Source organism: Mercenaria mercenaria, chromosome 1 (assembly GCF_021730395.1).
Source record: "Mercenaria mercenaria strain notata chromosome 1, MADL_Memer_1, whole genome shotgun sequence".
Taxonomy (NCBI): Eukaryota; Metazoa; Mollusca; class Bivalvia; order Venerida; family Veneridae; genus Mercenaria; species Mercenaria mercenaria.
The window spans coordinates 53,959,630-53,986,197 of record NC_069361.1 but is presented as its reverse complement, the minus strand read 5'-3'; the positions used below and the strand labels follow the sequence as shown (position 1 = coordinate 53,986,197).

Sequence of the window (26,568 nt, the reverse complement as noted above, 5' to 3'; positions counted from 1 at the left end):
CTCTTTTCAAGTTCAAGAGTACTAAATCGATTACTTTCCTTTTCTTAGCATTCCTTGAAGTATAAAGAGCTGTTCATTGGTGATTTTAAACTCGTGCAATGTAAAGGTAGGATAAAAGTAAACTATTCCATTATTCCATACAACACGTCAGTTCTATTTGTTTTGACTTGTTGGTAGGTGAAAATAAATAATAGATGAAATGTTTTGCAACAGAAGTTTGTAACTCTTCCCTATATCTTCGTTTTAAGTTCATAACCTCATGGATTAGAAGGTGACACGTATGTTAGGTATTGAAAACGTTTACAGAAGAATTGTTCATCAGGCTACAATTGACAGTTCAAATGACTAACAGTAACTTTTTTTCTTGAAAACAAGATCTCGAAATTTGAAAAGTGTTGACATTTTGAACTTGAAGCACATAAATGCAAGATCTCATACATACATACATACATACATAATGCATATATATATGCACTCAATGTAATTAATAAACATGTTACTAATCTCTGCAAGGTCACATTTGGCTATATCGTAACTTGTTTTCGTTGAGGCCCTATCACATGTTATCGTTAAGTCACGACTTACGCTGGAACATATATGTGAGAATATATATATTATCTGTTCATGGTTATGTATTTACATTAGTTTTCGATTACTAGTAAATGTATTGCATGTAGGACCTGGTTCCATACAATGATTATGACGCACTTCCTTTGCTGGAATATTGAAAGAAACAGGCGCTGTATGCACATTTGCATATTTTGTGGCCATAACGACACCTTCACCAAAGAAATGGTTACTGCTTCATTATTTCAATACATATATCCACATTTGTTCATTGAACTGACAACAAATCATAGAGATATAAATTTCAACTCCCCGCTGATAAATAGCTTTCATTTGTTAAACGTGTTTGGCAGCATACTGAATAAACGAAATCAACAGAACACGGGTAAGTATTTTTGCACTTGTCAAAACTTCCTATTTATCTGTGAACGACATTGCACGTCACTGATGCATTAAACGTAAAAATGTATACAGCTTTAAATCAGAAATATCTTCTAGTTTTAATTGGTAGCAGTCAATCACATGGGCTCTGAAAAAAACGTTATAGTATCATACTATGGTTCCTCCTTAAAAGAGGTAATCGACCATTTTTATTTAGCTAGACATTCAAGAAAGATTTACAATATCGATCTTGCTTCCAATGCAGATTTTTCTGTTCGAAAAAGTTAATCGTGTTTGTGTGTACATAAGAAGAAATATCATTTATCTTTCTAAAATTTTAATTCCAAATTTCTTTTCTGCGGAGCGAAGTTGGAGGCGGAGGTTTATGTTCACACATGTCATACTCTTAAACATATCGTCGCTTTATCGGAAGAGTTTAGAGTTATTTTATGCGAATAATTGCAAAGGCATTAATAATAATTACAATCAGTATTGCACATCAATATGTCATATAAAAATCCACCTGTTGAGCTGATCCGCAATGTCTTGCCGCCTTCCTTTTATGTCTAAAGTGCCTATCGTAGCGTATTTCTATCAGCCCTACGACCATACATCGTTTTGCGGAGGGCCATTTCGGAGTTATGTAGGTTTTATTATGACAACATTCATTTTGACATGCAGGCGGGTTTTTACGAGCACAAACTTCAGTTTTAAGGATACTTTTAAAATCGCTTATATCGAAGAAAACCAGTCTCAGTTAAGTTTGACTTTCAATCTCAGCTGATAATAATTTCGAAATGTTTTGTTAACACCAGTTTTGAACTCTTAACTCATGTAAGAATGAAATCAGCCTCAATTGAATATTCATTTCAGATTTGTGAACACATGGCCTGGCTGCATACGCATGAATTGGAATAGGATGTTCTGTTCTACTAACCACATTTTATACTGAGTGACTTTACATGAGATTGTAACTTCTGTATAACATCTAAAAAGCTTATGTTGCCAATTATTTTATCAAATCCATTGCCCTTTTAAATACGTTTTCTTACCATATAGGAGAGAGTGCCTGAAAAGTCGAATGTATGCAAAGAAACGTCAACAAGTCTTGAACATATTAAAGAAACATCTGTCGACCAACCAGAACATGTGAGTGAGAAGGAAACGAAAAATGAATCGGACAATTCTAAGTGCACCGATAAAAAGCATAGAGAATTAGAGGAAAGGTTAATCCAGAGTTTTAGCACAATCGATCAACTAAACACTGACATACAACGTTTGACAAACAGTATAAAGGAAAAAGACAATCAGATTAATTCGTTAGAAAAAATGTTATGCCCACCAAGTCAAAGAACAAGTCGAAGGATTCAACGTAAGTTTAAACTCAGTCAAGTTATTAATGTCACGAGAGTCAAGTTATTAATGTCACGAGACTATTTGGTTCATGTGCGTTCTTACATATGAGATGGGCACTGTAAATAGATATAATAATATATTAAGACAATGTATGTTTATTGTTCATAAAGTAACAATGATGGCGGATAATATAAAAAGGGTTCATTACACATATGTTCACGGTGTTCAATAAATGTCATCAAATGTACTTTAAAACAACATATCAGTTATAGTATGCCTAGAGTTTTCAAAATTTTGACTTGCGTAGGCATTCTCTGAAGACCTAAAATAAAAGGAAGCTCTGCGTGACGTTTACATCGATATATACACTCAGCCAATCAGCGATTGCTATCTTTCACTAATTTCATACCTGGCGCGTCATAGTTCTTGAGTTATAGTAGTCGTTAATATGTAGTATTTAACGTGTGGAAGAGTCTATGCTAAACGTTATCTACTAGGTGTCACAAGAAAGACTTGTCCGGTAGTCGCCCGTGAGAGGCTCTTTATAGTGAAATAAACGAGGTCAAATATCATTCGGTGGATATTTTCATGTTTGTCACATGAAATACCTTGTATCTCGGTCATTTGTTGGTGTAGAATAACATCAATGGTATTAAAATGAAACCAGGGCTTTTATACATTTATGTACAAACACTTAATCAAATCTTTTCATTTACATACTAATAAATATTCCTGAAAACTTTTAAAAGATGGGAAGACAATTCGTTAAAAATGACATGTTTAAATATTAATATAAAGATCAAATCTTCAGAATTTGTGTTTATAAATGGGCAAAAAGAAGCAAAATTACAATTGAAACATTACTTTGTGCAAATATATATCTGTAACATTATTTATTGTTTGCAAGAGTAAATACTGTCAAAGGTGAGTGGGGTATATTAATCGTTAAAACAAATATTAAAAAACTGACAATATTTACATTTCTTACATATAAACCATATTTTGATATAGTGAGATGTTTTGATTTTTGGAATAATGTTTCATAAATATTGATTAAGAGTTTTTCAGCTCATTTGCATGCTCATGAATATCATTTAGAATGTATCAAATATGCATTTAAAACGTTCATTTAGTACGCATGCATCTGGTCTTAACCAATGATACAAATCTTAGGAATATAATTAGTATGCAACAGTTATTAAAATACTGCACAACGTAGTTCACACTGTTCAATCTTGCCCATAGTCTTTTCTCTATACACAATGCCAGGAGATATTGTTTTTAAAATGTCACAATTTTATTGTCCTCGTTGCCATTTACATTTCTACAGTTGGTATATAAATAGCCTCGCATGCACATTCAAACCTGGTTGGATCGGTAGCATTTGCACCTTGAACCGTCACATTTTGTCTTGCAATCCACATAAGTGTATGATATGTTACTTTGTGTATTATAGGAATACAGTCATACCTGTCACCCGTGGTATCCTTTGTATACATGCAAACTTTGATCCATTACTTTACGCTATCGATGCAAAGTTGTGAAGTGTAATTAGTATATGTCCAAACTGGTATATATGTATAGCTAGGATGGCCTGTCTGTATACACAGGATACACATGTGGTCAGTCTGTATAACCCTGATACCACAAATGGCCTGCATCTATACCTAAGTTACCCATAGTTGCCTCTTTTTATGCCACGGACACTCATAGTGTATCTGTATGCATACAAAATGTATCTAACCTGACCTGTATGCATAGCCATGATATCAAGATTGACCTTTATACCTTGGATATATTGGCGGCCTTTCTGTATACCAAGGATATCCGTATTGGCATAAATATATAACCCTAATAGCCTAGCCTGTATGAATACAATGGATACCACGAGAGGCCTGTTTGTACACCTAGGGTACCCATATTTTTTCTGTATATATAACCAGAATGACCTGTATTTATACCTAGCATGCCCAGAGTGGTCTTTATATATACCAAGTTTACAAATAGCGGTACCCGGGATCCAATAGTGACCTGTATTTATAGCCAAGACGACCTGATAGTATACCAAGGATACCCAGATAGACCTGCCTCTATACCTAGGGTACACCGGTGGCATGTATTTATATCCAGGATATTCATAGTCGTGACATTAAGTAAAGGGTCAGGATGGCCTGTTTGTATTCCCAGGATTCTCAAGGTGGCCTACCTAGGATGCACTCAGGTGACCTGTCAATATACCAAGCATACTCAACGTATATACTGGCCTAGTGTATAGCAACGATTTTCTGCCTGTATACCTAGAGTTTTGACCCAGAAAGGCTTATAATTATGCAAATCCAGGATATCCTTAATGTCCAGTATATATGGCCACGATTACATGTTTGAATATCCAGGCTACACAGAGTGGCATGGCTCTACACCTTGGATACATAGGCAACGTGTCTGTATAGCAATGCCCTCCAAAGTTACCTGAAGGTCTAGTCACGATGGCATTTTTATATATCCTGGATACCCAGAATGGCGTGTTTGTAAATCGAAGATATCCCTAGTAGCCTATATATACAACTGTATAGCTAGGATGACATGCCTTTATACTCAGAGTTATCTGTCTCTAAAGCAAGGAAACTCGGTTGGCCCTTCTGTATGCCCAGAATACTCAGAATCGCATGTCTGTGTATTCAGTATACCAATATTTGCCAGTATGTATACATGGGTAGTTAATATGACCTTTCTGTATACCCATCATACCATAGTGAGTGACTTGTATGTATAGCCTGGGTACCTATAGTGGACTTTCTGTATGCACGAAACACGCAGAGTGAATGATTGTATAACTGAGATACCCATAGTGGAATGTATGTATACCCAGGATAATTTGCCTGTATAACTAGGATACCAAAGTTACATGTATCTATATCCAGGCTGCCTATTGTTGCCTGTATGCCAGGTTTTCCCTAGATGTCTGTATGTATAGCAAGAAGGGCCAGTCTGTATACACAGGATGCCCAGAGTGGCATGTCTGTATACCTTCGATACCGATAGTGTCATGAATATTTAGCCCTGATGACCTGTATGTATACAAATGATACCACAAATGGCCTGCCTATATATCACTGATACACAGTTTACCTGTCTGTATCCTAAGAATATCCATAGTGGCCTGTATGAAAAGCCAAGATTGCCTGCTGATATACCTAAGATATCCAAAGTTGCCTTCTCTATACCTCTAGATACATTGGGTTTCCAGTCGATATACCATGTATACCATTGAAACCAATTTAGGCTAGCCCGACTGTAAACCCAATATATGTTTTAAATAGTATATTGTTTTATTACCCGTCAAAATACTGTAAAATCTTACATAGAACCTTTTGTATATTTTTCTGTATATTAGAAAAAACTATATTAGAAAAACTGAACATACTGACATTTTGACAGCCATTGTGAAAAGTGGCTGTCTTTTCGATTGTCTGAGATGGTGGCACCCTGATTTAAAATAGCATTTATTTTTCAATCACAATACTGTACTAAACTGCATACAACAATTATGTAAAGTCTATAATGTATGCAAAGAAACATTGGTTTTTGGCAGCCATTTTGAAATATGAGCGCGATATTGGTTATCTGAGGTTGCCTACATGGCTTATGGTCTTATTATCAATTATATTTATCAATCTTAATACTGCAATAAATTACATTAAGACATATGTAAACGCTCATATATATGCATTCGTTTGAACATACTTACCTTTGGTGATCATAATTATTGGTCGCCATTTTGAAAAGAATGGCAGCCATTTTGGCTGTGTGACATAAGTTCACATCTTGAAAAAACCGGGAGATATGTACCTAATACAAAACAAAATGCCTTGCTTTTGAGAAAAAATAAAATATTGTCCTAAGGATTACTGTTGGTCAGAAGTCAACTCACCCCACCTACTTCAAGCAGTATCTACACATGTAACACATATGATGGCGACATAAACAGTTGCGTTTATCAATAGTTAAGTATCCCACATATCATTTCTTACCTTTCAGTTTTTCAAATCATGAAAACTATAAATAAAACAATAATTATTGTACATTTGTACATATATGCAAATGTTTATCGTAATTTGCGGCTTTAATTAATATTTATTAATAGTCAAATAAGCCAATTTGCATATAGTGTTTTATTTCATAAATTGGTTTCAATTGAATACCATTTTACTCACTTATTTCATCAAAGGGCGAAGATATGAGGCCATATAAGTGAAATTTGTACAAACTGCACTTAATAGCATTTCACCTTATTTTTTTACCTTAATTTCACCTTAGGATTGAGGCTACTGGCATCAAAAAACTACTTACATCATATATTCACATATAACAAATAAAAGTTACATCTTCACGAAATGCCTACGTAGATGTTATCCAGCCACATATATGAAAATAATTGGTAAACTATTACATCTAGAAACCTTAATTATTTAGAACACGTATTTATGTAACTAACAATATATATTAGAACATCAGAACATACCTGTAAATATATATAATAATGTATTAAGACAATGTATATTTATTGTTCACGGCGGATGACATAACAAAGGGTTTATGGAAAGGGCCATTTATTAGAACATCAGAACATACCTGTAAATATATATAATAATGTATTAAGACAATGTATATTTATTGTTCACGGCGGATGACATAACAAAGGGTTTATGGAAAGGGCCAAGTTGATAATTAGTATGATTCTGGATTAGTGCAAGTGATACGACCTACGATAGTAATGTCACGGCTTAAAAACTGACTATTGACTACTACAGAATGCTAACTATTTGACAACAACTAGTTTCTAATACAATAGGCTCTCATGAGTAGAATAGGTAAATAATGGCATTTGAGACATGTTTCATATAAATAATATTATTTGCCTCCTATGACATTAATACATTGAATCTTGTACTTTAATTTCCTAAGACATTGTATAATCTTCTAAGTTCTCTAAGACGAAAAAAAAAAACAATTTTTGTTTCAACTATATTTTGAATTCCAAATTTTTGAATGAAAAATATTTCGTTTCATTTTCAACATTAATAATTTATAAAAAGGTATACTTACTGTACTACTTTTTGATTCACAAGTTTCCTGTAAGACTTTCAGAGCCATCATGGAAGCAATAGGAACTCTTTAATGTATTTTTTTAATAATTTTATTTTACCATTTCATGCAATGAAGATATGCGATTAGTAATTGCAGTTCGGACATGTTCAAATCCACATACAACAATGTAAGACTTCCAAAAGCTCCGAATTATCGCAAAATTATGTTTTTTGAAACTGTCAAATATTGCAAAAAGAAACATATTGATATTCAACCTTAGCCACATAATACAATATAGGATCTGACCATTTTGCTTATTAGAATATCTTTCTCAAAATATTTGACCTAATGATAAAATATAAAGTTGTATTATACACGTGCATGCTACTTTCGTGCTGAACAAGTTTATTTTTAGCTAAACAAAGGATAAAATAGCTGACCTAATGATATCCTGAATCGTTGTGTTGGACCTACGCTTAACCATATGTGGAACATTTAAATGAAACATACAGTCATAGGTGTATTGACAAGTTAACGTACATGCAATAAGTAGAAATAACGTTCCGCGTGTTATATGTTTACCTGTGTTCTCATCGCGTGCTTTTTTCACAATAAATATTGTTTCGTATATTAACAGATAGAACAATTTTACTGTACAGTAAACGTCAAGATGATTTGATGAAAATGGTCGAGAAAGAATTAAAGCATTGGTTGAACTTACGGATTAGAAATGTAATCTTCACTTCATGTGACAATGTGAACAATAGAGAACCGACATCACCACTACTAGTTATGTGTATCAGCACTTCTAGGGTTGCTGCTGACGCAATTAATGCAGTAAAAGAAATTACAGGTAAAATATTGTAGCAAAAACGATAAGTGTTACTCATTAACGTAGCAGTTAGTATTAAGAAAGCTTCTTGCATTAGGTCACACTATTAGTGTGGTATTTCTTTAGCCAAAGGCTCGAGTTGAGCTTTTTACCTGAGGCAAAGGCCAGTTGATGTCCGTCGTCCGCGGTACGTCGTGCGTCATCCGTCATGCGTCGTCCTTTGGATTTTAACCAAACTTGCACACAACTTTTACCGCCATAAGATCTTGTTTCCTTTTTTAACCAGTCATATTGCACAATAGGATTTTGAGTAACGGCCCGTGAAAGGACAGAAATGGCTATTATTGGTCTTGTCTGCATGGTAGTGGTTTATATATGATTTTTATCTAAACTAAACTTACACAGAACCTGTATCACTATACCACATCGGTTCCTTTCTCGATCCAGTTATCTTTCATGATGGATTCTAGCGTAACGACTCCTTAAAGGGCTAGAAATCGTTGGCTATGTTGGTCCTGTCTGCACTATAATAGCAGTTTCATTTACAGTTGGATTTTTACAAAACTTGCACACAAGTTATATAATTATACGATCTCGGTTCGTTTCATGAATCAGTCATAATTCTCATGGAGTTATGGCCCTGAATGGTCAAGAAAATAGCTAGTTTTGTCTTTTCTACACATTAGCGGTTTCATTTAGATTTTTAGCTCACCTGAGCTAAGCTCTAAGTGAGTTTTTTTGAAGGCTTGATGTATGTTGTCCGTCGTGCGTCGTCCGTCTGTCAAGAATTTCTAAAATGTTTTCTTCTTTAAAATTTATGGCAGATTTACACCAAACATCACAAGAATTATCCTTGTTTGGCCCTCTTTCACAATTTTCCAAAGAATTACAACGCATGTAGAACTGTGGTTGCAATGTCAACCGAAAGGAAAATCTTTGAAAATTTTCTTCCAAAACCACATTGTCTGGGGCTTTAATATTTGGTTTGTAGTATCATCTTGTGATCTTCTGCCAAAAGAGGTTCAAAATTATTCCCTTAGAGTAAAATCCACTGAGTATAGAGCTTTGATATTTGGCATGTAGCATCATATTGCAGTCTTTCACCAATATTGTTTAAATTATTCCCCTCTGGTTAAAAAATGGCCCTGTCCCGGGGAGCACATGGTTTAAATAGACGTGTATAGGGGAAAACCTTTAAAACTCTTGTTTCAAACCGTAAGGCCCAGAACTAAGATAGTTAGTATATGACATGCTCTAGTGACTCTCTATCTAAATTATTGAAATTATATCCCTAGGGTCAATATATGCTACGCCCTGGGATCCTTGTTTTAAATTGATTTTAAAAATCTTCTTGACCAGAACTATAAGGACCAGACCTTAGATATTTGGTATTTAGTATTGTCTAGTGGTTTACTGTCAAGTTTGTTGAAACCCCGGCTTTAAAATTGACCTCACCCCAGGGTCAACAGTTTTTACATTGGCTTATAAAGGGAAAACCATTAAAAATTCTATTCTGAAACCAAAAGGCCAAGAGCTTAGATATTTGATATGTGGCATGCTCTAGTGGTTTTATAACAAGATTCTTCATATCATGATCCCGGGGTCAGTATAGGTCTCGCTCGTGTAATTTCTTGTTCTACCTAGACGAAATTGTTTTTGAAGCAGTGGCAAAGAAATTTGGACCACAAGTATAATGTTTGATACAGATTTGAATATTCATCTTGAATTGTCTTGATACTGACCTACAGACATATTTTCTCGTTTTTGAAGTTACAGTATAGAAATTTAGACCACATGTATTAATATATTGTTTGATACAGATTTCAATACTCATTTTAAATGGTCTAAATCGTGACCTACTGATCTACGTTCTTATTTTTGAAGGTACAGCAAAGAACTCTTGACTGTGTGTATAAGTTTTGATACAGTTTTCAATATTTATCATTAATATTTTTGACCCTGACCTACTAGTCTACTTTCGTGTTTTTGAATATACTCTTCTTGAATAGTTTTAATAGCATTTTTCTTCATACAAATTTCAGTAATTATCCAGAATTAACTTTACCGCGACCTACTCACCTACATTTTGGTTTCTGAAGCTTTAGCAAAAAAATTTTGAGCCACATGTTTAATCTTAAACATATTTAAATAGTTATCTCTAATAATCTGGTTAGAACAATACCAGACTTGCTTAGTAGCAGCCTGGCATGGACCTTTATCAAGTTTGTCAAATGGTTTACACATTAGTAGAAACTCTTACATGTTCAAGCAAGCAAATGAACGCAGTTGAGAGATGTAGGGCTATCATGGCCCTCTTGTTCAGTTTACCTGTTCTTCATTCGAAAGTAAATAGTGCCAAGTTTAATCTTGAGACTTGGAAAAGTATTGTCATTGGCCTGTTGATTTCCTTGTCAATAAATGAAATCTATTAAAAAAGAAACAGCGCAATATTGACTGGAAATGTGCGATGATATGTTATTAATTTACACACTGCAGATCTGTCGTGACAAATACTTTTGTATCTAAGTCAGTCTCAATATACTTTCACATGCATGTTTTAGATGGTTAACCGTATTGCTTTTTTGTAGAACTTGTACTAAACATTTGTACACAGGACACGAAGACCCAACCTATGAGATGATATGTCTCAAAAATAGGTGTCCTGTGGATAACGGCGTTTTTTTTACAGTTGGACGTGTCGCACCTAGTTCCTGCCCTTTGAGTGTTTTACATAGGTCTTGTACTAGACACATAGTCTTGTTATTGGTGTGATAGTGACCATCGAGTAATCTTAATCATTCACAACAAAATTCTATGACGAATATAAACAAATTTTGTCAGTACATTGTAAACCATAAAGTGATCCTTACTTTCAAGTTCATGCCATGGGTCCTGCACACATCGCATTATCTCGTTATAACTATTGTAAATAATATGTGCCAAAATATTTCAAATACAACTATAAACGACATAATTCTTAGCCAGCTAGCCAGGCACAATAATTGTTCAAACAAACGCACGCACACACGCACAGACAGAGAGAAAGACAGACAGACAGACAGACACACGTACACGCACAAACTCTCACACACGTAAGCGCCACCATACAATAAAATTATAGTCCAGTTGCATGTTATGATATAATGTTATGAAGTCGAAAAAAGATCATAACTGTAGAATATATTAATGCCAGATAAACATTTCATGTAATTACATCTACGTTTAAACCCACTGCATTTGAAGTTTAAAGGTGTGTCGCATGTGCCATGTTTTAATTTTTACTCTTTGTTTTCAGAGTTAGACAATACAGCCCTAGTTGTTTTTCATCACAAGGACGTCCATGCTCTCTCATTCATACCAAGCCGTCGGGCTTTGTCGGATTCGCCTTTTGCAGCTTTAAATAATAGAATATATGACATAGCTTTTCTTCAAGAAAAAGGCATTTATCACTGTAACTTTAACGATAAAGCAATAACAGATATTGCCACGTTCCTGAAGCAGAAGTTGGAGCAGTTTGGATAAATGTAGTCATATTCGTCAACTGATGTTTTGAGATGCCACATCGATTTAAAACTGTAATGAAATGTTTTAATTTTTACTCTTTGTTTTCAGAGTTAGACAATACAGCCCTAGTTGTTTTTCATCACAAGGACGTCCATGCTCTCTCATTCATACCAAGCCGTCGGGCTTTGTCGGATTCGCCTTTTGCAGCTTTAAATAATAGAATATATGACATAGCTTTTCTTCAAGAAAAAGGCATTTATCACTGTAACTTTAACGATAAAGCAATAACAGATATTGCCACGTTCCTGAAGCAGAAGTTGGAGCAGTTTGGATAAATGTAGTCATATTCGTCAACTGATGTTTTGAGATGCCACATCGATTTAAAACTGTAATGAAATGTTTAATTACTTAGTATTCTATTTTAACTTAGGTACGTTTTAAAAGGATGAGGGGCGTGGCGTGCAAGGTGTGGCATATTTTATTTCATATGATGAGCAAGCAACAGAACCAATGCTTGGTTGCCTTTTAATCACCAAAGCCTCTCATCAGTTTTATCACATTATGGCTTGAAAATGTACAAAATCAAAGGCAATATGCCGACATATTAACATATGACAGATTTTTTCCAGTAAGTTGTTTTTTCTATATAACAGATCATAATGTAATGACGTCATTCATCGTATCAGTCTTTTAATTTCTTACTACTGATATTTGTCATTATTCCAAATATACGTTTCCCCATTCAATATTATAACGGTCTGTTGTCAGCTTTTTTGATATTCTAAAACGCATTACGTATTAACAAAATCATGTATTTTCATTTTCTTTTAAAATGAAAACATTAATTGATGTGTTAACAGCTGAATTTGTTAAAACAGAAGTTTGTTATACATTGTAGTTTTGTATTGTTCTGCTTATTTATCTACCTTTGCAAAAGCGATGGCGCAAATATCACATAGTTTACATTCGCATTGTAATTATCCTCAAAGTACCGATTTTTTTTTCGCAAACGCATTAAACGTTTTATTTATTAGATGGGCCTATATATATTTCTAGTTTACTATTATCAAGAAACACAAATTTTAGCGTCTGTTTAATAAAGTTAAATGCGACTTCATTTCACCGAATAGCACGAAGTTATTCATACCTTTGAATTTTCGAAAACACGTTTTACTGACTAAACTTGTAATTAACTCAATTATGAAACACACTGTATTTTGTGTAAATACATCACATTTAGTTGATAGCATTTCCGTCTTTAGTGTTATATTTGAAAAGTTACTGTTTGCGACATTCATCTATGTTAATGAATATGTTAAACATTTACAATAAATTTAATTAATTTGTCAACCAAAAAAAGAAAACTAGTAAGAATAGAATTATCACTAAGATTATATGATTACTAGGTTCAGGTATCTAAAATTATAGTTACCAGGTAACCTTTTGTTCTATATAAATAAAGAAAGCTTTTAAATAGTAGACACTTGTCTCCATGATATAGATAATATTTTAAAGTACTTTATACTACTTACATGTTTTGTACCCGTGCAATAATTATCAATTATTTTTCTATATCGTTATGTGATGAAACAAACAATTTACACAAAGTATTTTTGTGAGAATAATCTCTTTACACTCATGTTTGTCTGCTCAGTTATGAATATCCGAGATCAGCTTAGGAGGACAAGTGGAGCTAATCATTCTCTATACACTGTTTAAAAAATGCTGTGTATACTCGTATACTCTTTAATAGATGTTTTGCTACACTTTTCATACTTGATGAATTACTTATACGTGACAAATATATTGCAGCGGAACATAAACAGGTTCTTTACGGTCTGTAATATTCTCAGCATAAGTAAAAAAACTAAGGGGCTCCACTAGGGTCACAAACTCTACTTAGCCGACTCATGAGTCATTCAAGTAAGTCAGAAGTTTTCATCGCATTTAGAAATTAGCATAAACTAAAGCTCTTGAATTTAAATGAGGCAAAATGACTTTGCAAATGTAGAAAAAAACACAAACAAACAAATTATTTCAATACGGTTTAAACCTAGTGACCTTCCCTTTCCTCCGAACAACATTCTGATAATACTGGTATAATACAGGTATACTTCAAGATGACATCGGGCAACTATGGCACTCCGTGAATTAATGTGTTTTCATTTTCAGACTGTGCAGTAAATCTCTTTTGAGTATAGGCTAAAGACAGAGATAATACCCAGTAGGAACAAAGTGTGTTATACATTCAGCTCTTTACATCAATTACTGAGCATTCAGTAAATTGTTTAGTTAACAGACATTAAATACATGCCTTGGTTTAACATATGTCACTGAAATTTGTAACTAGATTGTACTATTTCTCAAACATTGTTCATCATGTCTATGCAAATTACTATCATGGAAATGCAAAAAGTACATTTATTCTTTGGTGAGTCTTTAAACTGTAGTAGTACATTATCGTTGATAAGCAATTTTGAGAAAAAGGAAATTATTGACGTATCATTACAAATTGTTCATTTGCCATGCCTTCATCAAATTTGCCGCTGTACGTGTATATGCAAGACACTTAGATACTGTACAAATGGCCTCTGACATAATTTCTTGTGGTTTTACCTCACCATGAAGTCTGAGCCGAAGGTTGAACTCTTAATTGACATCTTACAGTAAGTTAGTTTATACTAATTTGTTTTAGCTCGATTGTGATGAACGATTCAAGGTTATTGGAACCACTCTTGAGTCCGCTTCCTGGAAAAAACCAGTACTGGTGTCAAATGAGAAGTCATGGTCTTGACCCCAGTGTGGCTCGAACCCACATCCACTCGATTGAGCGGCCGACACCATACCACTAGACCACCGCTACCCTTGCAGTAGTTACAGTAAGTTTGAAACCTCTTAGACGGATCAGGTAAATGAGAATAAAAATCAAATAACTGTTTGGTAACTTAAATGAGTGTAACCAAACAAACATGCTATATCTGAGATTTATTGCAATATTTCACTTGCAGAAGACCCAACAGAGTAATTTTGGTGCATTTACTGACGTTAGATACAAACATGTATGCTTTGAAATCACCATAAATAGTGTATTAAATAAACTGACTGAATCAGGAAACAAATATTATTTCTTTTCTTTTTATTTTTGTTTCTGATGATTTCCAGATTTTAAGTTTTATTTGGCATCTAAATTATTTACAAATATTCTAGAACTTAATGACAACTTGAAAAGTTCTGATGTTACGTTTTTACATACATTGCATCCCAAAAGTTTCGACACACTTAGTGCTTGTCTTTACAAATTTATTGCGACATTTTACTGGAGAGTTACACTTTGTAATGAAAGGAACCACTATTGAAAATGTTTGAGTTCTTTTGTGAAGTATATATCTTGAAAACTTTAACCTGAAACTCAGGAAGAAAGATAAAAAAAAACAATTTTATGAGGTCATGTTTTTTCTTTCAAAATCGACAGCTACAACACGCAAACATTTTTCGCTTTTGGGTCGTGACCAAACCTGAAAAAAAAGATGTTTGATGGCAACCAAAACTACAGAAAGGTAAATGACTTATGGAATATTCTATAAACAATAAAATATTTGATTTGAAGAAAATGTTCCCTATGTATGTCACACTTGACTGGATGAAAAAATGGATATACTCTGCATAACGGACAAAGGTCTGAATGAAGTAGTTTGTCAATCACTAAATGATGCTAAATGAAAATAAAAGGTATAATAATTACTTTTTATGTCACGCCTGATTTTTCCAACTATACAGTGTGTATTTTCTGTCCGGTTTGGCAAGTAGAAACTACTAGGGCCCAAGCTTACTTGTTAAGCAATTAACCTGATCACCATAGCAGTAAAATTCCTGGCCCCTGTAGAGTTATGGGACCACAGGTCATCACAATAGTGATATATTGTGGTGTATTAGTATCTGGATCATTTTGATATGTACTGTACATGCATGTATTGTTACAGCTTGAATAAATTATAAAAAGTAGTTTTATTTATAACCAATATTGTGAAATTTGTTTCAAAAAGATGTGGTTGTTTATAGTTCAAAATTGTTGCAAATGAAAACGTCAAATAAACCATTATATATCTCATGCATTTTGTATTTTCTAATTAAGCACTGAGTTTGATATTTTATATCATCTGAAAATATAAAGTATACTATGTATATGAATTTCCATATTCTATTTCCTAATTAAACTGCATGACAAAAATCAAATGCATTGAGCATCATGTGGATTTAAAAATAATAGAAATTAACATTCATGTTATAAAAGTCATATGTGACAATATGGACGTACCGGCGACAATAACTATCAGAACAAATCAACACCCTTTACAATATTTACAAATTTATTTACATAAAATGATTATTAACAATGAATAGATGATTAATAGAAAAAAAAACTGATTATAAGAAAGAAAAGTATCTCTAGATACAAAGTTCTATCACTGACAGTTTCTTTGTAACGTGACGTGGCACAGGTGTTTCAGATAATTTCGAACTCTAAGTAGCGCAAAAAAATATAACATATCTTCCAATAAAGTCCCTTTAAACCGTGAATACGTTGACTCCGTTTTGGCTCCCTATGATGGTAGGTGATTGCATCCCTGAGCTGACTTCAGAGGATAACAAAAATCAGCGTCTTTGCGATTTACGGCACAACCATGGGACGAAAGCTCTGCGCTGGGAAAATCACATCAAGGCGAGTGAAGACAAGTGTACCTCGGGCATTGTACTTCCGGGTTATGACATCACCAGGTAAAATCGTCTGGCGGAAAAGGCTAAAATATATAACATATGATAAGCACCATGGCAAAACAAATACGTCAGGGCATAATACTGCTCCTTTGGATACACCATACCTTCGTAGGCTCCGATAAATAATACGTGCTACTTATACAAAATATATGTGCTACTAAGTTCAGACGTCACGTGATTAAAATACGTCACTTATTACTTCCCTTATTACAAAAATTAATTTCTTAAAAGTCTAAAATTGAAGTATGAAAAAGATATGAAAAGTTTATGATGAAACATTATAGATACGGAAATGATAAACTGCAGCTATTATTTACAACTACAAATTAACAAAATTCAATGTAAATCAAACGTTATATCATAGTTGGCATCAATATAATGTCTAATGTCCAACAAAACGGACGTTATATGTATATGCTATAGACTGGCACACCATTTCATATTACAATAATAAATTACATACATGGTATTAGACTTGCCATATAGATTTATACATTACAGTGCAATGCAGTATCGGCGTTCCATAATTTACGAAAGGTTTGACATATCTTTTGAAAAAGAGTACTTTACAATTATCATGTTACAAATTTCAGTACAAATTTTACATCTTACATAAACGAAACATTTTAGATTCCTCTTTCGAAATAATTTACAAAAGTCTGAAAAATTTAATAAATCATCCTAACATACCGAAGCTGGCCAAAATCACATGCCGAAAAGTAAATGTTACAGAATTCTGTAGAATGCACAAAAATTTACCAAAATAATAATCGTAATGCAAAAATCATACAAAAATCTAACAAATAAATTTCTTACCTCGATCGAGCATAAATTTCTAGCAAGAAAAATTAGTCTGACATAGATTCGTCTAATGTCGTAATGTGGTGTGCGCAAGGCATAGCTAGTCCAGTCTATTTGTAGGGTAATGTCCCGCCAAATACTAAATTTCATGGGACTCATGGCTAATGCGTGAGCTCTGACTATTTTTATTTTCACGGGATTCACGATATAGCCGGGAAATCTGACTACTTTGGCGCGGATTGAAATTGACAATTTGGGGCCCGTTATAGTGGTTTTGGGGATAAAAACATAAATTACTGAAGTTTATAAGATATCAACTTTCTTATTACTGAACCGAATTTAATAAAATTTACATCGAAATTTAAGTTATGAAATACAGAAAAACATGAGAGGTATTTTATGCGTGAAATCTGTCATTTACCTCAATAACTCAAAAATTTACAAAAAGATGATGCAATACCTGCATTTACACTACAGATATAATAAGGCCCGTATGTCAATTTGTGACACACGTCCCCCCTTAAAAAGAAAATTTATAATTTTCTTAAATGAAAACAAAATGACATACTGAAAATAGCAAACACACAAACAAAAAAAACACTGTCACTATCTGAGCACCATATAATATAGCCACCTGTCTACACTCTACTAAAATAATCTGCGCCTACATTTTCTCTACCAGGAATTGCTCTAATACTGATCCTATATGGCTGTATTGCCAATGCCCATCTCATCAGCCTGGAGTTGCTAAGTTTCGCTTTATTCAAATAAGTGAGCGGCTGATGATCTGTCTCTAATACAAAGTCTTTACCGAAAAAATACCGGTGAAATTTAGCTACTGCCCATACTATCGCTAAACACTCCTTCTCTGTCACTGAGTACTTTTGCTCCCTAGGTAACAATTTCCTACTAGCATACGCTACAGGTAATTTCTCTCCATCACTTTCCTGAAGCAATACTGAGCCTAAACCTACATCTGAAGCATCTGCTCTCAATATAAAAGTCTGATCTAAATCTGGCAACTTCAAAATAGGCGGACCCATTAAGCTAGCCTTCAAAGTCTGGAAAGCCTTTTGACTTTCACTCCACTCTTAAAGATTTGGCTGACCCTTTTTCGTCAAATCTGTGAGTGGAACTGCAATGGCGCCGAAATTTGAGATAAACTTAAAAAATATCAATAAAAATACACATACAAAATAAATACCTGTCAATACGTTTGAGAAATTGTCTAACAAATCTACTACTTCCTGCTTACATTCTACTGGTAACTCTGGATTTATCTCTACATCTTTGTACGTTTCTGTACCCTGCTTTATAGGACACAAAACTATATCCTTTTCTACTCTACTCGAAATCTCATCTCTACTTTCATTCGGATCTAATATGTCATAATCTCTCTGATCCTCCTCCACAATAGCTGCTCCAACCATACTTAATATACCCTTATCTGGTATAGACTTACTATCACCCTTCCTTTCACAGTACTGTTTTAGCATGTTTGCGTGAAAAGTTTTCAACTTTCCGTCTACATCTATCCTGTAATCTAGTCTATTTACTACCTCTACTTCTACGTAAGGACCCTTCCAATGTAACAACAACTTATTATATTTCGTAGGTAACAATACAAGTACCTTACTACCTGCCTTAAACCTCCTATCTCTAGCCTTCCTATTGTAATACTTCTTGTATCTAGCACTACTTTTTGCTAACTGTTGCTGAGCTATCTTACACGTATCCTCCAAATTTTCTTGCAAATCCATAACATACTGGTAAGTGGTTTTAACCTCATCATTCTCCGTCTTACCAGCCCATAACTCTCTTAGCACAGTTATCGGTCCACGGATTGTTCTACCGTAAAGTAACTCAAAGGGAGAAAATCCCAAACTTTCTTGCGGAACTTCACGGTAAGCAAACAACATAGCATTCAAATACCTATCCCAATCTCTAGGTCTCTCACTACACATACGCTTCAACATTTGCTTCAAACTACCGTTAAACTTCTCTACTACACCATTACACATAGGGTGATACGGTGTTGTAGTTAACTGCCTTAATGACAATAACCTACTAACTTCTGCCATAAGGTCTGACGTAAACTGCGATCCAGTCAGTGAGCATTTCCTCTGGCACTCCTAATCTACTATACATATCTACTAATGCCTCTGCTACTCTCTCAGATTCAATACTAGGTAGTGCTATAGCTTCCGGATATCTAGTAGCATAATCTACCATAGTCAAAATCTATCTGTTTTTCCTATCAGTCATAGGTTCGATCGGACCAACAATGTCGACAGCAACTCTCTTAAACGGAGTGTCAATCAAAGGCATTTTTCCTAACGGAACTTTGCTTACTCTACCCTTAGCTATAGTACGTTGACAAATACTACACGACTGACAGTACCTCCTAACCTCTGCCATTACTCCTGGCCAGTAAAATTCGCCTAATACCCTATCACACGTTTTCCTTACACCTAAAAGGCCTGATAGTAACGAATCATGTGCAACTTTCATCACAGTTACTCTAAGACATTTAGGTACAATCAACTGTCTACTTTTGTCCTAATTCTGGGCGGTATACTCTCTATATAACAATTTATTCCTAATCTCAAACCTAACTGAACCTTTACCTCTACACTGCTTAATCGTACCTTCCTCAGCCTTCTTTCTACACAAACCTGAAGTGCTGTCTTTCTGTTGCTTTTCTAAGAATTCCTCTCAAGATATATCTAAAATCTTAGACGGAACTTTAAGCTTTACTTGCTTCTTAACTTTGGCTTGCGCCCTAGTTTCTACTGCTGACGCTAAGCTACTAAACTGAGGTTCTACAGCTCCCTCTACATTACCAATTATAACATCATTGGTAGGATTATCTACAACCAACGCCTCTACTGTACCTTTGAAATACGGACAATCAATATCTATTCTAGCTACATCTAGCCTATGTTCACTCCCATCTATGTACTTACATCTACGGGTTTTCTCTAAAAACTGACTTGCTTCTACTAAGTCCCGTTTCACTATCACACATGTACAACATGTATCCCACATAGCGATCACATCCCTACCATTACAAGTACCGGGTTTTGTAGGACATGTACTTACACTAGCATACATAATCCTCAACACACTGAGTTCTATAACACTATTCCCACTCTCTGACCTACTTGACTTACTCCTATCTCTATCTCTATTTCTTCCTCTACCTCTACTCCTAGATCGGTCACGGCCTCTACCTCTATTTTCTATTTTCCTTACTTTTCTATTCTCCCCTTTACTACATTCCTGTTCCTGCTCTACCTCTATATCTGCTGCTGCATTAGCACTATTACCGTACTTTCCACTCTTACAGTAATATGAGCTATGCCATATACGACCACAATTAGTACACTTCAGTACACCAAAGGGTTGATAACCTCTACCTCTATTTGCAACCTTGCTACTACCTCTATTACTAGTGCCTACATTACGACTACTAGGATACTGTCTCTGAGGTATTTCATATGGTTTATAGCTCCGGTCCTTATTGGTTCAATTCACGACATACTTGGGACCTCCACGAGTCTTTGCAAACAAATCTGCATCTTCTGCTACATCCCTAGCTTTAACTAACCTCTTACTACTCAAATTCTGGTATAGTTCTCTATAACATACATCTAAGAATTGGTCCCTAAGTATAAAATCTAACAATCCTTCGTAAGTTTTCTCTACCTTACTCAATCTAAGCCAACCGTCTAAATATCTACTTATTCTGGCTAGAAACATCACAAAGGTCTCATTATCACGAGGCCTTTCAGTTCTAAACTTTTTCTTGTAGCCATCCTCAGTGAGTTCGAACTGACGTAGCAAAGCGGCTTTCAGTTTATCATAATCCTTCCTATCTTCCAAAGGAAGCCTATCAAAAACCTCTCTTGCCGTACCCTTTAGAAGGAACGGTAAGTTAAGTGACCATATCTCTTTATCCCAGTCCTGCGCAACAGCGTACGTTTCGTACACATTCAAGTACGGATCCATGGAATCAATTTTCTCATCAAAGGGAGACATCTTAACCTTTACCTTTTTCTTACTCATCATTTCTAAGTCTCTCTTAAACTTATGCTCTGTTTCTAATTTCCTACTTTCTGCTTCCTCCTTCTCTGTTTCTAACTTCCTAGCTAACATTAACTTCTCTTTTTCATTTTTAACTTATCCTTTTCTAATTGTACACCTAATTTAAGTTCAAATTCCATCTTTTCCTTCTGCAACCTAGCTTCTAACTCTAATCTTTCCTTCTCTGCTTCTAACCTATCTTTCTCTGCCTCTAATCTACTATGTCTTTTTTCACGTTCTCTAGCCTGCTCTTCATTAACAAAGTTACGTAACTTCTCTCCTTCATAACCTTACTCCTTTCCTACCTTCGTTAACTCTACTACACTAGTCATGTTTAAATGAGTACACTGCGTTAACACTATATAACACTACAGTACAACAGCTACTATAACAACCTGAGACACTAGTTAAACAATCGTGAGGGAATACTAGACTACATTAGTTTAAACTAAGGCTATACCGTTACCACTGAAGCCAAAACAAAGTACTATACTCTACATATATACTACACAAAACGTCCTCACTAAAATAACAATACACTAAGTTGCGCAACAGTACTATGTGTCACTCAAGGTTGCATAGGCAACAATCAACAATGTACAGTGACAGTAGGCTGCAACAATACCCTAGCCTTATCAAATATCAATCAACTGTAACTAGTGCTAACACTTTAGTGTAACAAATAAAACAAAAATAAACCAGAGTGCTTTATCCTAAGATAAAGTATAGGTATAACACTACTGTGTAGCTCTAAAACTTAAGAGTAAGTTAAAAGTATATGCAAGTAAACAAGCTTGCTAACACACAAATTAAAATCCTGTATCTAGTATGTATACAGTACACTAATACATAATAGGATGACTGGGAGAAGTAGGACAACGCACAAGTAAGAGTGAGTAGGATAACTCTTCTTGTCAAGGGCGGTCACTCTCAGCACAGATATATGGCGGCTTAATCTTAGAGTGACACAAAATAAACCCAAAAGAAAAACAAAAGGAACGAACTCACCCCAGAATCCAAGTGTCGTATGCAACTGTCTATCAGTCTGTGACCACTAAGGCTGGTTAGCTGACGCTATGGATCTGTCTTGTCTTGTCTGAGGTAAGACGTCACTCTGAAAAATGAATAAAACTATTATATGTGTAACAATAGAACAAAACAAGAGGAATCTTTACAAATTATTGCTGCAGTTTAATGAGTGTTAATAATGTTCGAATAGCTACTGTGTCTGGTCGACCAATCCCACTTCTGACACCATTTGTGACAAGATGGACGTACCAGCGACAATAACTATCAGAACAAATCAACACCCTTTACAATATTTACAAATTTATTTACATAAAATGCTTATTAACAATGAATAGATGATTAATAGAAAAAAAATGATTATAAGAACCTCGGGCATTGTACTTCCGGGTTATGACATCACCAGGTAAAATCGTCTGGCGGAAGAAGCTAAAATATATAACATATGGTAAGCACCATAGCAAAACAAATAAGTCAGGGCATAATACTGCTCCTTTGGGTACACCATACCTTCGTAGGCTCCCATAAATAATACGTGCTACTTATACAAAATATATGTGCTACTAAGTTCAGACGTCACGTGATTAAAATACGTCACTTATTACTTCCCTTATTACAAAAATTAATTTCTTAAAAGTCTAAAATTGAAGTATGAAAAAGATATGAAAAGTTTATGATGAAACATTATAGATACGGAAATGATAAACTGCAGCTATTATTTACAACTACAAATTAACAAAATTCAATGTAAATCAAACGTTATATCATAGTTGGCATCAATATAATGTCTAATGTCCAACAAAACGGACGTTATATGTATATGCTATAGACTGGCACACAATTTCATATTACAATAATAAATTACATACATGATATTAGACTTGCCATATAGATTTATACATTACAGTGCAATGCAGTATCGGCGTTCCATAATTTACGAAAGGTTTGACATATCTTTTGAAAAAGAGTACTTTACAATTATCATGTTACAAATTTCAGTACAAATTTTACATCTTATATAAACGAAACATTTTATACTCCTCTTTCGAAATAATTTACAAAAGTCTGAAAAAATTAATATATCATCCTAACATACCGAAGCTAGCCAAAATCACATGCCGAAAAGTAAATGTTACAGAATTCTGTAGAATGCACAAATATTTACCAAATAAAAATCGTAATGCAAAAATCATACAAAAATCTAACAAATAAATTTCTTACCTCGATCGAGCATAAATTTCTAGCAAGAAAAATTAGTCTGACATAGATTCGTCTAATGTCGGAATGTGGTGTGCGCAAGGCATATCTAGTCCAGTCTATTTGTAGGGTAATGTCCCGCCAAATACTAAATTTCATGGGACTCACGGCTAATGCGTGAGCTCTGACTATTTTTATTTTCACGGGATTCACGATATAGCCGGGAAATCTGACTACTTTGGAGCGGATTGAAATTGACAATTTGGGGCCCGTTATAGTGGTTTTGGGGATAAAAACATAAATTACTGAAGTTTATAAAATATCAACTTTCTTATTACTGAACCGAATTTAATAAAATTTACATCGAAATTTAAGTTATGAAATACAGAAAAACATGAGAGGTATTTTATGCGTGAAATCTGTCATTTACCTCAACAACTCAAAAATTTACAAAAAGATGATGCAATACCTGCATTTACACTACAGATATTATAAGGCCCGTATGTCAATTTGTGACATCATAATACGACAAAACCTTCAGTGTTAAAGGAAAATCATTTTCAGCCGAAATCTGGAGCTCAGTCCCTTTAAGAAAGCAATCTAGTTTTAATAGTGTGTCAGGCTCATTTATTGAAAAAAAGTATCATAACTAATCTTCAGTATTTGGCTAAAATGATCAATCTTTATAATTAAAGTTTGGTGATGTTATGAAAATTAGAACATGAGTTTTGGTTTCTAAACTAACTTGAAATGGAAATCAAGAAAGGAATAAAAACAAGCCCGAATCGGGAATCGAACTCGCGGAATAAATATTTTCTTGCAGTCTTGACCAAATTAATACACCATGGACAGGAATAGATACTTAATGCTCGTTAAAATATCAAGTTTTATAATTAATAATAAGGCAGTTTACCTCCGATACCCCATTTCGCTTTTCAATTTTGAATGGAAAAATCAGTAACAACAACAAATTCTTATGTATTTCCATAATTAATGATCTGAAAATAACTAAGTTTCAAAGCCTTCTGAAGAAATATATAGTATCTAAAAACTCTTGTTAATTTTGTTGCCGTAAGATTTAGAGGTTAGTGCCTTTAAAATAATTTCTTACCTCATACCGAACCCGAAGGGTCAGGTGGAGTTATTTATATAGGCCCGCATTCATGGTCTGTGGTCTATCGTCCAGAAGTTTCATAAACATCTCCTTTGAAACTTGAACAGAATTACACTAAACTTGGTCTATAGCAGTTTTGCAAGTTCCTTTTTCAAGAGAGTTCATATGGGTCTACTTTACCGCATTTAGGGGCAGTTACAGCTAAAAATAGGAAAACCTTTATACAACTTCTTCTCATGAACCTCTTCCTTGATTTTCATCAAACTCTTTGAAATTGTACAAATTTGGGAGCTCGGTCCTTGTACGCAAAGCTGAAAATATAAAGTTTTCCCAAAATCTCCTGATGGATCTTCATCAAGCTTGGATTGAAATATTATTATAAGGTCTTCTGCAAAAATACTTCCAATGGTGGCACTCACCCCATTTTAGGGGTCGCTAGAGCTAAAGTAGTAGTACTTTTAAACTTCGCTTGAACTGCTCGATGGACCTTCATTAAACTTGCTCTGTAGCATCACTATAAGGTCTTCTACGAAGTATGTTCAAAATAGGGATTTTTGCCCCTTTCAGCGGTCACTAGATTTAAAATTAGAAATAACTTGAAACAAATTCTCCTCGTGAACCACTGCGCGGAACTTCATTAAACTTGGTCTGTGGCATTATTGTAAAGTTACTAGTAGTCTTCTCCCAAATTTGTCCAAATGGTGGCTCTTGGTTCCTTAAACCGGCCACTAGTTTATACTTAACTCAGATGTAACCATTCATGATCTAACGTATCATACAAAATTGAGGTCAGACAGTCAAAGTCAGGTGTGCGAATTCTGTTAAAACTAAGAATGAAATATCCTTATGATTCACATCATTTACGTAGTTTACATGATTTTGAAGAGAAACAAAAATATGTATCTTTAATTTAGATATTACTGTTTAGAAAGTTTTGATACTGAGATGTACCGTTAAATATTTATATATAATTTGATTATTCTTCAGCGAAATATAGTCCAACCTTGTTCAAGTGCTCCAACTTGCTCGACCGATTGAAATTTATTCGAGTCATAGGTAATTCGAACCAACTGAATTTCAAATATAATTAGGTAAGACTTACTAGAGAAACATGGTGTACTGCACATCATACTAAGCAATTGACTAAAGAAAATATGGAAATGCTATAAAATACAGATAATCGTATAGCACATGAAGATAAAGGTTTATAAGGACCAAAGATAGAGTTCAAGAGTATAACAGGCTATTCGATCATTTTGAGTTCATGCAAATGAAGTTGGATGTACCATAACAATTTTTACCATGCACTTAAAGTTTTTTAACCATAAAACCCTTTTTATATATTTTACAGCTATAATTCTAGTAACTTTATGCTGCCGTAAAATAAAGTTATTATATGTTATGATTATTTTTGAAAACAGTGCTGTGTTCGTAAAGAAGAAAACAACATCAAGAACGGTTACTGTTTAATTCAAGTATTTTTCATGCATTTCGCTTAACATAAAGTTCTGAACTCAGACAGACTGGAAAACAAATCATTGTTGGAATCTTAAGTTTCAACAAGTGAATAGATAAATTATAATTGTGTCTGGTCAGTCTTATTTCTGCAGATAGTATAGCCATGCAGTGGTTTCTTAGACCATAGTTAGGTTAGGCATTTAAAATAGTCATATCCATTTGCACTTGTCTGAATAAACAGCTTTTGTTTAACTAATGTCCATTAAATGGTCATAAAGTTACATGCATGGATTAGGGGAAAGCAGAGAAATTCTCTGAGATCTGGGCAAAAAGTACAAACTGTATATGTGAACATCAACAGATCAATGTGCCGTAGACCTGG

At 34.3% G+C, this 26,568-nt stretch overlaps 1 protein-coding gene across 1 annotated transcript; it reads left to right on the top strand.

Annotated features, from left to right (window-relative positions):
* The first annotated feature begins 2,011 nt into the window (after window positions 1-2,011).
* Window positions 2,012-11,807, top strand: LOC123537274 (uncharacterized). The gene is made up of 3 exons (XM_053548024.1): window positions 2,012-2,320; window positions 8,030-8,245; window positions 11,520-11,807. Exons 1-3 carry the CDS (start codon window positions 2,278-2,280, stop codon window positions 11,744-11,746), a joined length of 486 nt encoding a protein of 161 aa, XP_053403999.1. The 5' UTR covers window positions 2,012-2,277; the 3' UTR covers window positions 11,747-11,807.
* The last annotated feature ends 14,761 nt before the right edge of the window (window positions 11,808-26,568 follow it).

What these genes read in the sequence shown, in the direction of transcription:
- LOC123537274 (XM_053548024.1), top strand. Translation starts at nt 2,278, where the DNA reads ATGTTATGCCCACCAAGTCAAAGAACAAGTCGAAGGATTCAAC. An exon ending in AACAAGTCGAAGGATTCAAC is followed by an intron (nt 2,321 to 8,029) that starts GTAAGTTTAAAC and finishes GTATATTAACAG; the next exon opens with ATAGAACAATTTTACTGTAC. An exon ending in TGCAGTAAAAGAAATTACAG is followed by an intron (nt 8,246 to 11,519) that starts GTAAAATATTGT and finishes CTTTGTTTTCAG; the next exon opens with AGTTAGACAATACAGCCCTA.